The sequence below is a fragment of the Drosophila montana genome, unplaced genomic scaffold, assembly GCF_035044405.1.
Source record: "Drosophila montana isolate Dmon_TW-CO22-7 unplaced genomic scaffold, ASM3504440v1 contig_1761_1, whole genome shotgun sequence".
NCBI lineage: Eukaryota > Metazoa > Arthropoda > Insecta > Diptera > Drosophilidae > Drosophila > Drosophila montana.
In genome coordinates, this window is record NW_026996690.1 from 123,937 (window position 1) to 141,339 (window position 17,403).

Here is a 17,403-nt window from a genome sequence, read left to right on the forward strand (position 1 = left end):
GGCATTAACATATTGACGTCAAGCGACATTTAGCAAAACGCATCAATATTATATTATTAATGTATTAAAATTCTAGATGCATCGATGCTAGCCGCAAAATGCATCGAAATTATTGTATTGAGATTTTAATTATCTGTTAAGCGCCTCGAATAAGCTATCGCAAAGCAAATGATAATAAAGCAATTCAAAATACTTTTTAGTTTTGTTGCTGCAAATGCCTAATAAATAAATCTTAAGTGTTAGCCGTAACTATGAAATTCGCATTTAAAAATGGAGAATAAAATCCGAAAAAGAAAGTCAATTAACAAATATGTAAGGCGAATAACGTATACGTACGAGTCGCCTTAAGCTGACTGTATATATATGTATTTAGAAGTCGATCGCGAATAAGAGAGGTATCCACATAATCATTTGCCAAGGATGACATAATAATAATTAACATAGCTGAAAGAAGCACCAAAATTAACTTGCATGAACGTTACAGTTGATATCTCTCAACTGCGTGATGTATCTCAACTAACAACTGCTTGATAAATTAAATAGACGTCTATGATTTATTCTAAAATTAATAATCATATAAATACAATTTTGATAGCTTTTTTTTATGTAGATGATGCTTAATATTAAATACAGAATTTAGTAGATTAACTTTAAATTAGTTTTGAAGACATGAAAATTTCAAATTTTGTAGTGAGTTATTGCTTCATTTACAATGGAAAAAAGCAATAATAGAAAACTGTAAAAAGTAAAGAAATGGAAAATGAATTGATGTTAGTTACCAATGATAATACAAATTTTTCCTTTGCTTGCGAAGTGGCGTCGGCACATTAAGCGGGATGTTGAACGTTCGAAATCATGTGAAGAAAACGTTATTTAATTTAAAATTTAAATTTAAAATTAATGTGTTTCTCGTTATAATATTTATAAATAATGAAAACAAATGTTATTCTTTTGTGCAATTTAAATGAAGGAAAGGGAAAGGGAAGTTCCTTAGACAGTTTTTATTTAGTTTGTTGATTGGGTGAATGGGACCTTTAGATGTGCTAGAACCGCTCGATATGGATAGCCGGTAAAATATCTCAGTTTTTGATATTTTAATTACAATCGAATTTTTATTTTAATTAATAGAGTCGTGGTGGCAATTTGAGATGCTTTATATCTGCTTGAAGTTGACACGAACTACAGAAACAATACAATAATATTAATAATTCATTTCAACCTGGCAATGTCGGGTAATTTCTTCTAGTTTGAGTATAAAGCTTGCGTAAAAGTGATTTTATTAAAAGACCTTAGATTTTCAATATCATCAACACATACCAATTATAATAAGAAATTTATTATTTATTTAGAAATGCTTTAGTGTTATATATTTTGCAAAGACAAGAGTGAAGGTAAATGGAATTCAAAATGTATATAATGTAAAAATATACAACAAAACTAAAATCTAAGTTTTCTAAAAATAGTATGGGTATTTTTACAATTCTAAATATTTTTGTATGAATATGTAGAACTATTAATATGCTTTTGCTTATTTAAAAAAACCCACTTTTACAAAATATTCAACGATTTGAAGACGTCGCACAAAATGCAACGGACAAATTCATGGCATGGCGAGCATAACATTGTATCTGTATCTGAATATGGATTTGTATCTGCAGCGCGTTGCGTGCAACTGGCGACTGACAACTGGCAACTGGCGAGCGTCGAGCGTCTGTCGAATTGAGTGCAAAAGTGGCGAAAATCGTTTGAGTGCAAACGTACGCCGCCTGGCCTATAAGAAAAATCAGCCCTCCTCCATGATGAATTTCCACGGGCAGAGCGAATTTTCCACACGCGCAAATGATGAATTCTCCGCTCAGCGCTCAAACATGTTCGAATGAACGTGCACGAACCTGCCAAATGAACGCAACGAGCAGTCACTGGCAACTGGATTCACTGGCGAGAGTGAGCGAGCCGCTGGTTTGAGTAGCTCTTATCACTTGCTGAGCGCAGCGAGTTTGGCTCATTCCGTTTCAGTTTCGCTCATTCATTCGGTTGTTCGGTGTTTCGCCTCTCTGTTTTGGCTGCTTCTTCTTCTTCTGCTGCTGCCGCTGCTGCTGCCGCCGCTGCTGCTGCTGCTGCTGCTGCGTATCGGGGGAGCTCTACAGGCAAAACGCTGCCGTCGCTGACGTTCGCTGCTTGTGGCCCGTTGCCATTCAGTTGAGTTTAGTTGAGTCTCAGTCAAAACACAACCAACTGCGATTTGGTGGCACATTCGTTCGATGGCAACGGTTTGGATAACAGGCGCGCGCTTTGTTTTATTATCCCACATTATCAGCGGCATTATTGTTATTGGCATTGTACGCTCAATTTTAATGTTGTATGGCCCGCGCGCTCTGAAATCGCAGTCGCCTTCGTATCTGTAGTCCAGTGGCCAGTGAATATCTGAATTTGAATTTGAATTTCAATTTGAATCTCAATTTCGAAGCGTTTCTGAAGCGTCAGTTGAACGTGAAGCGCGCGCTCGTCGCCGTCGTCGGTCGTTTCGGTCAGCGCTAATAACAATAATAATTATAATAACAATAACAGCAATAATAATAGTAATAATAATAATAATAATAATAGTTCGTAATAACAATAATGATAACGCTATGAATGTTAAACGAGTCATTGAATTCAAAATGATTCAATAGGCGCCACTTCGAATACTTCAAATCAATATTTACTCATTAACACCCAACAAATATTATATATATGGTGCCCAGTGTCAAGTGAATTAAACACGCGTGCAATTGGAAAAAATCGAAACCAAAATCAAGTATACGAAACTTTAATGCAACACAACTAATTTAAACATACAAATATTTTATAGAATTTTATAACTGATGCGAGCCGGCAAAAGTGCAATAAAAATTAAAAAATAATACAAATAATTTCAAATATTCCAAATTGATTGAATAAATATTGTAAAACTTAAGTACATTGCAAATATAATAAAAAATAAAAAAACAAAAGAAAACTTGGAACCAAAATATATTGATTAATTAAAAATAATTATATTAACTTATTTATATACTATTGCTTAGGCAATGCCCATTGTGCAATTGAGCGCAATTGAGTGTTAAATTTTGTATACGAGTGCCGTGTGCCGCGTGCAGTTACTTTTAGTAGCTGCTGTAGCTGCCAGTTAACCGCCAAAATTCTCACCGCCAGCAACAGTCACAACATGAACTCCTACTTTGAGCAGGCCTCAGGCTTCTATGGCCATCCGCACCAGGCGACGGGCATGACAATGGGCACGGGAGGCCATCACGATCAGACGACGGCCAGCGCAGCGGCGGCCGCCTACAGAGGCTTCCCGCTATCGCTGGGCATGTCTCCGTACGCCAACCATCATCTGCAGCGCACCACACAGGACTCGCCGTACGATGCGAGCATCACGGCTGCCTGCAACAAGATCTACGGGGATGCAGGCAGTGCCTACAAACAGGATTGCCTTAACATCAAAGCGGACGCCGTCAATGGCTACAAGGACATTTGGAACACGGGCGGCGCCAATGGCGGGGGCGGAGGTGGCGGTGGCGGCGGTGCCACCGCTGGCAACACCTCAAATGGCTCCAATGCGCCCAATGCTGCAAATGGACAGAATAATGCGGGCGGCGGTGGCATGCCCGTTCGCCCATCCGCCTGCACGCCCGACTCTCGCGTCGGCGGCTATTTGGACACATCGGGCGGCAGCCCGGTTAGCCATCGCGGCGGCGGCAGTGCTGGCGGCGGCAACGGCACCGCCGGCGGCGTACCACAGAATACAGCCAGCGGCGTGGGCGGCGGTGTGGGCGCGGCCACAGCCTGGAATGCCAATTGCACCATCTCGGGCGCTGCGGCGGCTCAAACAGCGGCCGCCAGCAGTTTACACCAGGCCAGCAATCACACCTTCTACCCCTGGATGGCAATCGCAGGTGAGTCCACAGCAGATCCAAGCAAAAGTGAGTGTCCAGCGCAGTCTCAACTCTCTACTTGATCCATAAACATATCTTAAGCTTCAGTTCGATTCAGTTTGCTTCATTTTTATTAGCCAAGTTAAGTGCTTTGTTGTTGTTCTTGTTGTTGCAGCTACAGATGTGTTGTTATGTGTGTTTTCATAGTTGTTTACCTGGTCAAGTGATGATCCATTAGACAGCCACTTGCCAAGTGAAAAACAGTCACTAATAACAACAGTATTGTGACTAATATAAGTCAACTGTTGACACTGTCTGGCCATTATAGAAAAACAGTTTAAGTAAACTAAATAGACTTGATTTAGTTTAAACAGATTTGCAAGCTATATAACTTATACAAAAATATCTTGAAAAATATTTAAACTTGTTAGAAGAATATTGCATAAAAATGAACTAAAAACATGTTTTTGCAACAATTATATTTCTTTTGAAAATAATCGGGAATTTTAAGATTTTCGGTCGATTATAAGTTTTTTGGATTTGGGGTTTAACAAATAAAAAACATAATATAGAAAATAAAGAAATCATTTTTTGTATTCAACATTCAAATTATACTTTTTGTATTTTTCAAAATATAAAAATATACATTTTAAAATAATATATTTCTGTATATTATATATTTTCTAATATAGTAATATATAAAAATATATATATATCTCTGTAAAGAAATTCGACTCTGTGAAGAACAAATACAAAATTTCTAATGTTCCTTAAAAACTCCACTTACCGTCTTTAAAATATTTTAATAAATAAAAATTTATTCTCAAGAAAAGCATTGAATTTTTCAGTTCTATAAGTTCATTAAAAGATGTTATAAAATAACAAAAATTATATTTAAACAATTTTCAAAATCAAAAAAATATAAAATAAATTATAATCAAAGTCTACTGAAATGAAAAGAATATATTTTAAAATATTAATTATATAAAAATTCTTAATTAGTTGGCATTTATTAATTGGTTCTGCAATATTCAAATAAAGTGTTTTACACTGTTTTAATGCAACGCATCAATTTAAAGTTGAATCGGCCACTGGGCACAAATTTAGCTTGAAGCCAGCTCAACTGACGCATAAACCAAACTCAAACCACTCGAACTGGGCATAACCAACCGATCTAGATATAACTACTGGTAGCTGCACCTGGTAGTTACCTCTTGTTCTTACCTCTACTTCTACTGTGCGCTGCTGCTGCCACACGCCTTGAAGCAGTCGTTGTTTACTAATTTTTGTCACCTTTGGTTTTAATGATGCTCAGCGGCGACGTCCTCGTCGTCGTCGTCGTCGTCGTCGACGTTGTCAGTAATTGTTGCAACGACGACAACGTTGGCGGCAAAGTGGCAACAAAAGTGTGCTGCAATTTGTGCAACAAGAGCAGCCGCTGCGGCAGCCAACTGGCAACGCAGTAAATTATGACCATGCGGCTAAAAGAGCTGCAAGAATAGCAAAAAAGCGAACAGCAGCGTGAAGAAATCCTTTGGCCAGGACACACACTGAGCGCTCGCGTCGGGCGGTTGAGCAGAATGCGCGCTTCTTACAGTTAACAACGCCATTATGTAATTATGTACTGCACGTCCTCAAGTAGACAGCCTTTTCGAGCACTGCGGCCACCAGCCGAGCCAAGTCCAGGTTCAGAAGTCAACCCGCAGCCCATTTACCCGTCCCCTGGCAGCGAGTTCTAAGCACAAACCTTATCAACTGCAGCTCACAGGGCTTGGGGTCACAAACAGTCGCCGATAAGCCACAAAGCACCTTTAATAATCATACGCAAAATTTCATTTTCAAGTCGATTCCAATAAAAAAAATAAAATTACATCAAAGTTCAGTTCAAGAACCCCAAAAACTGACCAAGCGAAATTTATGATCGCCTTCATGTAGGTGGTCAGCGGGCAAACATAAATTTCAATTCGCATTCTGAACGCGTTAAGTTTGCAACATTCATGTGGCACTTGGGCCGCAGGGCAAAACAGCAGTAAGGGGCAGTAAGGAAGCAGTTCGCAAAAATCAATCAAATTTCACTTGGGCTATCGATAATTACAAACTTGCCACCACGAGCACCCATAGGGGCATGCAGCTGGTTAAAAAACAATTAAAGTTGAACCAAATATGAGATGAAGGTACGCTCGGGCGACAGGTTTTTGCGGAACTGGTTCGCTCCAAGTGCTGCACTGCTCTTCATTCCCCAAGCATCGGACTCGATCTCAATCAATCGATTCCCGCTATAACGCAGAGATGATCGTAATGTAATTTATGCCCAACGTGAAATCCTGACGATGCATTACACAGCCCATTTTGTGCTGCTTTATACAGGGTGTTGCATGCATATTTCATCTGTGCCACACTCAAAATCTGATTGTTGTGTTACCCAAAAGCAACACCAACTGACTAGCTAGGCTCAAAGAGGTCTTCTAAGAATTCTAACACCTGAGTTTTTACAGAGACCTACTGTAATTATGCCAGATGTGTTTCCAATAAGAATACGATATACGACCAAAAACTCACCACGCCTTAGAGTTATTTGAGGTTCGGGTGAGTTGTTGGCTCTGTTGGTGAATACAACATTTGAAGATCTTTCTTTGAAGAGCTCTCAGATCATTTATTATGCTATAAATGTATAATATATTATATATGTATGTTGTTCTATATGGCTTTTGAAATGTCATATGTACATACAGAAATTTATTGATGCATATAAAATGTTTGCGAGTTCCGCAAACGGAAAATAAGGATTTTAACATATAAACAAATTGATATTATTTGAATATAAAACAAATCTGTTAAGTGTTAAGTATCTTAAAAAATTATAATACAACATTTTGTTTTGTTTACTTAAATGTTTTTTTTTGGCAATGAAGGAAAAATTAAATCAAGATTCCAACTAAATTTTTAATTAATAATTTATTTTTATAAAATTGACTATTTTTTTAAATTCAAATTTTGCAATTTTTAAGCTATAAATTTTAAATGCTATTATGCTAAAAATTATACATAATTGTTTTTACCTTCATTCATTTCTTTTATTCGACTTAAACTTTTTTTACAATTTCCTTGAATCTTTAATCTGTAATCTCTATATTTTGATTTGCTGTTCAAATCAGCGCACAAATCTCTATTAAAATCAATATCGAATCTAAATTGTTTGCACTGTTGATTTATTTAACACTCGAAACAATTTGTAATGTGAACAATAATTTAATATGGAGCGTTTTTGGCTGTGAGCCACTGATTCCATCGCAAAAGTATTCGCAGAGGGGAAAACAAAATCAAGCCATAAATAAATCGGCGCACACTTCCAGCGAACATCGATCATTTCCAGCGGCCTCCAAAGCCGAATAATAAAAACAGAGAAAAAACCAAGAAAATAATGAAAAATTCCGTTTTTATCGTATCTAAACAGGGTTTAAGATTTGAGAACCTACTTCAGTTTTGTTGGCTCTTGGCTGTTGGCTGTTGGGTGTTTGTGTTGGCGATTTGTTTGCTGTTGTTGTTGTTGGTTGTGTTATGTGTGAACACGTTGAGCGCGGGGCCATTAAATCATTGTCCTGAAGGCTTTTAAGTCATTATCGATAAATTTCAACATAAATTCGTAAATTCGTAAATTTGCTTTATTTGCCTGGCCCACACACGCACACTTGCATATATACCTGTTGTGTGTGTGTGTGTGAGTGTTTCTGTCTGACATGTTGTGTCTTGGGGCCTAAATTTGTTTGGCTAATTTTGTTGCCCACGCAGGAAAAAAATAACAGATTTATATCAGTGGCAAAGGCGAGCCGCACATGTTTCGTTTCCCATTTCTTTTTTTGCCCCGAAATGACCTTGAGAATCTTCTGACCAGGTCCTGCAATTGACACGTCCTGCTGCAATCATAATTCATATTTTGAGGCAACTTCCATGCTGCGTCTGCAAATGGGCGCAATTATCAGTGGGCATTGTCCTTTGAGCTTAGGTAGAGAGCCCGAAACACAAGATGAGCCAAGAACCTATCGACCTTTTTATGTCGGTTTCTCAGTCTCGCAAATCTCTGTCAATTAGTTGCAGTGCAGTGCAGCAATTGTGGCACACACGTACAATGGCCAGAGGCACGTTGAGTTCTGATTCCATTTCAGTCAAGGTTAATGTTCTTGGCAACATTTTTGGTCAGCATTGCATAACCAAAAACTCATAACTCATAGCTCGCAGAGTCCATATTCAGTTCAAATGCCAATGCACTGCAAACATTTGGCGTGTCAGGCAGCAGGAATTGCCGCAACTGCAACAGCAACTGCAACTGCAACACGCAATTAATAGGCCACAAGTGGCACGCACCCCCAACCAAATGTTGTTATTGATGATTATGTAAGCAGCGAGAGAAGCAGGAAAACATTTTCAACGCGCGCTTTTAATCAAATTTGCAACAAACAACAAAATGCAAAATCAAAAGCAAATCAAATCGATTGAAAAATTGGTTAACAACTTGCAGCGGATGCGGCTGCAGCAGACGCACGGCCAGCAGCCGGGGCGCAACATTGAGCAGCTGATGACTCGCCGCATTCGGGGATTGGTCTGTGTTCTGGGGCAGCTTCTTGCATTTTTTAATGTATTTTTAAATAAGGAATTTAATAAGCACCTTGGCGGCCGTCGGACAACGACTCGAACGCAGACATCGACTTCGACGACGACGACGACAACGCAAAGTGGCCCAGACACATGGCCCAAAATAAAAAAAATAAATATGGAAAAAAGAAAACAAAAAGACTGCAGGGCGAGAAGCAATTTTTGGGTAAAACCCAGAACATACAGTGGGCAACATATCAACTATATAATTTAAAATGTTAAAACTATTAAAAAATAAATTGAATTATTTAAAATCAGATTTCTGAAAAACGAGAAAGTGTGCAGACGATTAAATACCTTAGTAGACATTTGCCTTTTGCAGATATGTGAGAATTAATTAGTCTGTTTTTCTACTAATTATTCTGTTATACAAGAACCTAGTCTTCGACCAATCATGAAACCTTTATGATATATTTGTCCGATGTTGATCAAATTTTGCATATATATAGAGAGCATAGTGAAACTTATAAATGCCGAGTTTGGTCCTACCTACTTTTCGACCGATCGTTCATATGTCAGCTATATGATATAGAAGTCCGATCCGGCAGCTCTCACATATGTACTGCCTGCAATAAAAAGTCGGACCTATGTAAAGTTGTAAAACGATAGCTTTAAAACTAAGAGACTAATTCGCATAGAAGCAGACAGGCGGACAGACGGACGGATGGATCAACTCGGTTGTTGATGAAGATCAAGAATATATATACTTTGCAAAAATATAATACATTGTCATTTTAGAGGATATAGGATAAAGAATGTGGGCTTGGCAAAATTGCTGTCAACTTGTGCATTCATTACGCAACTTCCTTCTCTTAATGCTTCCAGTTCCGAAAACTGGGACACTCGTTATCGATTAATAATTATTATGAAATAAATTAAACATAATTGCATTGCTTTATAAATGTATAAAAAACAATTACATTATAAAAGCAAAGAAATAAAACACAATTTAAGAAATCACATTTTTTTTCCATTTTGTTAAAATTTTGTCTAAATTTCCGATAAATATCCGGCATTGTTTTTTCTACTTATTTAACAATCTGATATTATTATTTAAAAAAAGAATTTTTTCAATACGTTTATCATTATAACTTTTAGATAAGTTTCATTCAGTTTCGTCAGTTTTATACCATTGTTCGTTGGTCGCTTCTTGGCAGTTGCAAAATCATGTTTTAAGGTGTTTTTGATACCTAATAAAAACAACAACACAGCCCCGGCAAGAAGCACACACAGTTACTCACACACACATATACAGAACTGCATCGAAAACGCGCCATGCCAAAGGGTCAACTGGAGATGGGGCAAGTCAGCAACGGCAATGGAAGAGCGGCAGGCGGGGAGGAAGGGAGGTGGGCAGGGGTAGCCGCGGATTTAAGGGCAGCGGCGAGCGCCGCAGTGGCCAACGGAAGAAATACTTTTTGGGCCCAGGTCCCCAATATACGTCATAGCGGCGACGTCGACTGCGACGCCGCTCGGCGTGTTTATTATAAATCAACAAATCATTCATTATAACCACTTGTGTGTACACACACAGACACAGATACAGATATGCCTACATGTATAGGTATGTGTGTGCATATGAGAAAGTGGCGTAAACATGAAAAGAAACACAAGCTGGCAACGCCATGAAGTTTTTGGATATGGCCATCTATGTGCTGTATCCGAATATGAGTATCTGTATCTGTATTTGCATCTGTATCTGTATCTGTGTGTTTATCTGTCCGTGTGTGTGTGGGTGTGTCTGTTTGCTGTCGTTTAATATGCATATTTGCGTATTATTTTGATTTTAATAATGATTTATTTATTATTAATAATTCATTGGTGGTGGGCCCTCGCCAAGATCGGATTGGATTTGTGCTGGCTTGAACGTTGATTGCGATCTGATCTCCAGCCACCAGGCAGCAGCTTCTCAAGTGCAAAAGCACCACGCACCACAAACAGAGACCGATCTCCAGCCAGGTTGCCATTTGAATACGAGCATCGGCTCAGTTCGACTTTGAGTCCATGAATGGGCATATACTATATACATATGTGCCCAGCTGGGGTCGATCGTTGGCTGGCTCGTTGGTAACACAAGTTGCGTTATGTTGGAAACGTAGGAAACGCATATTATAATGAGCTTCAATTAAGATAGAAATCTCGAAAACAAAAGTGACAAAGATTTATTGGTTCACAATTATGCATTGACTACCTTGAGGCACTAGACCAAGAGACCAAAACTATGTGAAACTTAGTACAAGTTGACTAGTTAGTGGCAAACACACACACACACACACACACACACACACACACACACACACATACAAGCATACATTATCTAATATCAAAAAGAACTGGGTATACTTTGAATATGTGTAAAGGGTTGCAGATCACATTAGATTGCATTTTTGGTTTAGCCAAGTGAATCATCCGTATTTGCCTGTGGCATAAATTAAAGTATTTTATTTGTGAAATATTTTATCCTAAACCAGTAACAGCTGGCATGGTTAATATGCAAAAATGTATTAAGGTTCGTTCTGGCATAGAGAAAACTCTAGCACAAGAGTGGTTCGTTTGGCTGAATGTATACCAGATGAATGTTTTATAAATTCTTGACTTATCTCCATTTTATTAATATATGTGAAATTTTTTTGGTTGGCAAAATGCGGTGCAGAAATTAAAAAAAGTTATTCGATTTGGGAAAAGGTTCTCTGTTGTATATTGTCACTATAGGTAAAATTAAATATAGATTTTGATTCTCGCGTATACAAGTTAGTTAGTAAGGGCATTTGACCAGCGACCATTCGCCTCACTTCTTTTGACTCATTCTCACTCTTTCTCTTAACTCGAACAGTAGCCTCCCATGTTTACCAAGTCTCCAATCTGTGATTTACGAGTGCTCCATGCAAAACTGGGTAACTGTTATACCAGTTTAAATATTTGGTAAAAGCGAATCGATGTGGTGTATGCGACTTTTGGCCAACATGAATAATAGACCAACTATTTTGATTTACTGCCGTACATTGAACTCAAAGCGGTTGCCCCTAAGAACCCATCGCTGGCGCCTCTGAGCGCCCCAACGTGTCCCAGCCTTTGCTTCCCTTTTCGGCGCCTGACCAGTAGGAGCCTCCGTCTCCGCCTTGCCACATTAATGTCAATTTAATGTTTCCTTAATGACTTCTTTCGCTGCAACTTCTTTGCCTCTTCTGGTTACAGTTGTTGTTGTTTCAGTTCTTATCAGTTGCTGGTCAAACTTGTCGCTTGGCTGGAAAGTGTTTATGCTAAATAGCTAACGAGTTTTTCCCCCATGAAAGTGAAGGGCGAGTCTTCAAGTCAACCAAATAGTTGCTTATTTCTTTAAAATTTTGAGAGCTACTGCTTTGGTGTGATATGGTATTATATGGCATATTCTCTGGCTGACATGTGCTCGTCGTGCCGTCTATTTATTTGGGTCGGCAATTAAGATTTTTATCAGCGCCTTTGATGGGGCAATAAAAACGTAAAGATCTTGCAGACAAAGTGCAAACAAATGCGCGCTCTTTCTGCTCTCTATTTCTCTAGCTCACGCTCTCTCCCTCTGCCTCTTTGTCTCTCTGGCTTGCCAGCTCATTTATGCGGCTGGGTATTTGTCAAGAGCGTGCGCCGCTTTAAAGAGTCATAAAAATCGGCTAAATGCGCTTTCAAAAAGGTGTGAAAACACAAACACCCAGCAGCCAGATGGTTTAGGGTATGCCTCCGGGACGCTTGAGGCTAGCTGCTGCACTTGACGAACTAGTTGCCAGTTCTAACCGCAAACTAAATGTTTAATTTGTCGACGCGCACGTCGCTTATAAACACCCCTCTCCCCCTTTGCTGACTCCTGTCTGCCGGCGCTCCGGCGAGCCGCCAACCATTTGTTTGAATTTGTCTAAAGTGGCTGCCCTTTTGCCCCCCTGCATTCTCTCTCACTCTTCCCAGTTACAATTTTCATAATTTTCATTGCTGCTGCAAAAAAAAAGCGTTTGTCAAATTTTCCGTTTACTCTTAGTTGGCGCCCCTGCTCGCAGTCGGGCCCCCACACTCCGCGCATAGTTGTGTTTCCTTTTCTTTTTAATTTAATATTTTTCTTTGTTGTTTCTTTTTTGGGTGTTATGTCTGCAGTCTGCATCTGGATGTCCGTCTGGGTTTACTACTCTCCCTCCCTCTCTCTCTCTCTATCTCTCTCTCTCTCTCTCTCTCCTGCTCTAGTGCTGTTTCCCTCGCTCACTGTGTGCTCTTCAGCTGGAAATTACGTTTACTCAGGCGCCAGACGCGCATATTTAAATACACACGTGTTTTATCGCTGCCATTAAATCATATTTTTATACTTTACCTTTTTGCTGTGCCACCTTCAATGACTCCACACCCCCAGCCCCTACTACGCCCACCCGCCCAACCCGACTACTTTTGGGCGCGTTGGCATTTTGATTGTTTACATTTTGCACTTTCACGGCGTAAACAAACAAACGGCGCTAAAAATTGTGAGAAAAAATATAAAGTAGGAATACAAGACAGAGACAGAAACGGGACGGAGTCATAGACAGAGACAGCGACAGAGGCACCGTCCCGTTGGAAGGGAGTAGGAGAGAAGGGGAGTAGGGTGTCTGAGAAAGGGTTTGGTCAGGACGTAAGGGACGGCTCTTGTAGCGCCAGACGAAATGCCAAGGGGTCTTGAAAGTAGTCTTAGCTCAAGTAATTTGATTGATAGATTGAAATTGTTATACAAAAATATTCCAATAAGCCATATCCTAAATATAAATTGAATGCATTTGAGATGGGCATGCGCCGTGTTTTTCTCTAAAACGATCTCTAAAATCAAGCCAAGAACAATATTATCTGGTGTAGTTTTCAGCTTAAGCATATTAGAAATCGCACGATTCAGTCAAAAATCATAGGCATTAATTAACCAAATTAAAAAAAAAAAATAGAGATTTGAAGGGAAATAGATATTAAGTTCCCGATGCTGCTTTTAATAGTTGTTGAAAAGTAGCGAGTAATTAGAAATATCTCTATTCTCCGTTCTGAGCCAGGCCTTTTTAAGTTTTTCTCGTTGTGTTTGGAAAACTTTGTTTCGCGTTCGTATTGGGCTGAGCTGTAAAAAGCCGGCCATAGACCATTACAAATCAAGCCTTTATCAGTCTATTTTCGTCAGCGCCCTTATTATTAAGTTAACTAGTTTACTCAGTTGGGAAAACCATCACTCGGGCTATAGAGTTTTTTATATATTTCATATTTCCTTTAATAAATAAATAAACATTACCAGCCAAATAGAAAAGCCCTATTAGTAATATTGCAAACAAATATAATGATCACCAACCAAATATAATAATTTTGGACTACTTTACAGTAACAAGTGCAAATGGCTATGCAGCAAAATTTGACTTGGATCTAAGTGTGTTGGCTATCAAACAGCAAATTGTTTATTAGGCTAAGTTGCTTTTTAAATCCCAATCGCAGCTGATTTAACAAGTTGAATTATAAGTGTTGCCTTACACTTCTTAAGTGATCAGTTGCATAGGTGAAAGATCAAACGAACGTGTCCCTAATCGGCTACTGTTCAGAGCATACTCGGCTTACGCTTCTCCTAAATCCCTCCACCCTCTTTAATGCTCTAGCAATTTGCTGCATTATGGCAAAAGCAACAACAACAACCTGCAGCAACAACAAGAAAGATTAGTTTCAATTTACAGAAGTGGCCCCACCACACGTGGGGCTGCTTAAGCATTAATACCTCATGCAACGCTCTCCCCCTGCGTCTCGCCAAGCGGCTGCTGCGGCGTGGAGCTTGTGGAGAGTCAACAATTTTTTAGCATTTTTTAAACGCTTCTCTTCTCTGGTCTTCTGCATTTTCAGGTAAGATAAGATCTGATTTAACACAATACGGCGGCATATCAACAGACATGGGTAAGAAAATTTCCACATTTTTATTTCTTTTATATTTTAAATTTATTTTGCATTAGCGCAACGAAACTAGTTAAGATCCAGCCTAGAATATCGTAGAGTTGTCTACTAATATTAGAAATTAGTTAGAAATTAGCAAAAGGTGTTGGTGCTACATACTCCCCGGCATAGACATTGGCAAAGCAAAATTGAAGGCATCAGAGGGGAAAAGGAGCTGGGAATCTTCTCTTGTAACTTGGGGGCGTCAAACGTTAACTCAAATGCGCCAGCCCCAGACCGTGTGGAAATGATTGATTAGCCGGCCCCATGCGGCCTGCCAGCTGATTAGGCCAAATGCGGCTTGGCAACACGCAACGTCAGCGCAATTAATGTTAACATTAAGCAGAGTCAAGTAGCAGCCACCAGCCACACGTTGCAAGTGGCTCGCACTGCGGCCACAAAGCTCAGCCACTGCTCTGCCTGCCTCTGCTATCGGCAAGCGGCGACTTCTGTGGCCCAGAGCCACTGGAGGCGTTTAATTTTCAGCCAGTTGCTTGGTGGAGCCTTCGCGTTGCGAGGTTATCAATCAGCGCGTCGTCGTCGTCGACGTCGACTCCGAGCAGCTACTTCTTAAAATCCAATTACACGCACAGATTGCCAGACTGACAGACTGAGCAACTGGGCAACTGAGCAATTGCGAAACTGAAAGGCCGCCAGACTGATCAGCCACTCAAATTACATGAATCAAGCCGGCGCAAGGCATGAATTGAGGCGCAAAATTGCCGAGACGCGCCACCCAGACTTTACCCCAACCCACACGTCACCCTTCCCCTAGAGATAGAGATAGACTCGACTCTGCCCTGGCTTATTATTGACTATATTCAATTGATTATCTCGTGCAAAGCGGTAGCTAAATATTGGCACAGACGCAACAAGTGGGCAGCTAGTCCAAGCGTGAGTGTTTGCATCTCTAGAGATGCTCCACGGCAATCCTGGCCGCGGTCATCCTCAGTGCGGTGGGCAGTACTTTTGGCACTTGGCAATTGACTAGAGTTGGGATAAGATGCGAGATACAGATTGGAGCTGGCAACTAGGTGCCACCGCAGAGAGCTACCACTTTGCCAAAGTGAGTGGGTATTATAAGGTTGGCTCAGCGAAACGATCTGTTGATTTGGCCCTAGTTAAGTTTACTCTTAATAATAAGAGTTTTGTTATCTTTTAATTTGATTTATTGTATATTAAAGTATATAATAAGATGAGATCGCCACCTAGGCTGAATGATAGAAAGAAAAATTATAGAAGTTTTAGTTTTTTCAATCCCAAAAATGTGTTTAAATATTAAGCTCAGTTCATGCTACAGATTTTCTAGTTATTTTTACTTAAAAGTTGAGCTCTGATGTTTATTTAAATGAGAATTTGCACTCGTGACTTGATTTCCAATCATTTAATCATTTCATAAATCTTATTTCCTTTACTTATACATAGAATAAGGAACATAATATGATATTATCTATATAGCATATGGTATATATGACAACAAAGCCCACCTTTTACCCGCTAAATACAACCTATAATAATGATAATCATTCTGTGCTGCGCGGGTAAAATCTCATAATTTCGCTGTCATTTCTCACTCATTTCAACAGCACAAAAACAGAGCTCGAACCCCAACAGTTGGCGCAAACTAAACGCAACTAGGGCCTAGGGGAAGGTTGGTGGGGTGGGGACTGCATCCATTTGGTGGGCGGGGCCGTCATTCGCAATGCTGCTGACATTGAACATGACATTTTCCCCCAAAGAGATAATTAAATTGCGGGCTTAATAGAATTAAATGCCGTGTTTGCATTTCAAAATCCAAAACGTGCCAAATGCCAATGGCCGTGCTCCCCGTTGCACACCCTATTCCAGAGTACGACGCGGTTCGCCTGGCAGCAACAATAACAACAACTGCAACAAGAACAGAGGCAGCCGCAACAAAAATACAAAAAATGTCAATTTGGACAAGTTTTGATAATTGCAGGCGCGGCCGCGGCCGCGACCGAGGTCCAGAGTCGCGTTCGAATTGTGGCGGCAGCTACTGTGCTGCATGTTGCACGTTGCACGTAGCACATTGGCCATGGTGTGTGGTGTGTGGTGTGCGTGTGTTGCTGCTGCTCCATGTTGCATGTTGCAGTTAATAATTATTGAAATGTGCGGCCGCCAGGAATTGTGCTCGTGCTCCTTGAGCTTCCTGCGCGGCTTCCGCCAGCAGCAGCGGCAACGGCAGCGGCAGCGTCAATGTTGCATGCATCGTTACCTTTAAGCTCTGCTGCTGCTGCTGCTGTTGTTATAGTTGTTGCTGCTGCTGCTGCTGCTCAACTTAAGACTAACAATGCTTGCATTTTCCCACCTTTTTCACATAACTTTTCAGTTGTTGTTTTTTGTTTTCGTTTCGTTGCCTCAGTTCGTCTTCGGCAGCCGTTGCCACTGGCAGGGTAAACAAGTCGGCCACTTGGCCAGCAACTCGTTACCCACCCCTCGCTGCCTGCCGCCCTCCCGCCCGACACACAGTTAACCCTCTGCGGCGCACACACATCGTCGATGTCTCGAACTTGTTACCACTTTGAAAGCGGGCCGGCCTCCGTTCGGACTGGCCCCTGTAATAAATTCATATTCAAATTGTTAATTGAATATTATTTGTTAAATTTGCAAGCATTAAATGTAAATGTCGGCTGACTGGGCAAATGTGGCGGGGGCGTGACCGCGGCCCGTGCAAATACCGCTTTTCGTATAATTTCGTAATTTTGGTTATTTAATTTTATTTTCTGCCTGGTTAGTAAAATTTATGCGATTTCAAGAGATTTTTAAATCTGAGCTGCAATTGAAGTATTAAATTCATGCATCTTTAATACTGTACCAATTCTCTGGCGCCAATAATTTGGTCACTGTACCAACGACCCGCATAAAAATCTCGCCCAAA

General features: G+C 40.1%; 1 protein-coding gene across 4 annotated transcripts in view; it reads left to right on the forward strand.

Annotated features, from left to right (window-relative positions):
- The first annotated feature begins 2,202 nt into the window (after nt 1-2,202).
- Ubx (Ultrabithorax) overlaps nt 2,203-17,403 on the forward strand; it is a 95,021-nt gene continuing 79,820 nt past the window's right edge. The window contains exons 1-2 of one of the 4 annotated variants that reach the window (XM_064700395.1): nt 2,205-3,965; nt 14,418-14,468. In XM_064700395.1, coding sequence (XP_064556465.1) covers nt 3,206-3,965; nt 14,418-14,468 — 811 coding nt within the window. In that variant the 5' untranslated portion in view covers nt 2,205-3,205. Of the gene's footprint in view, nt 3,966-14,417; nt 14,469-17,403 lie in introns of all 4 variants that reach the window. The other 3 variants (XM_064700396.1, XM_064700398.1, XM_064700397.1) reach the window with 3 other exon arrangements.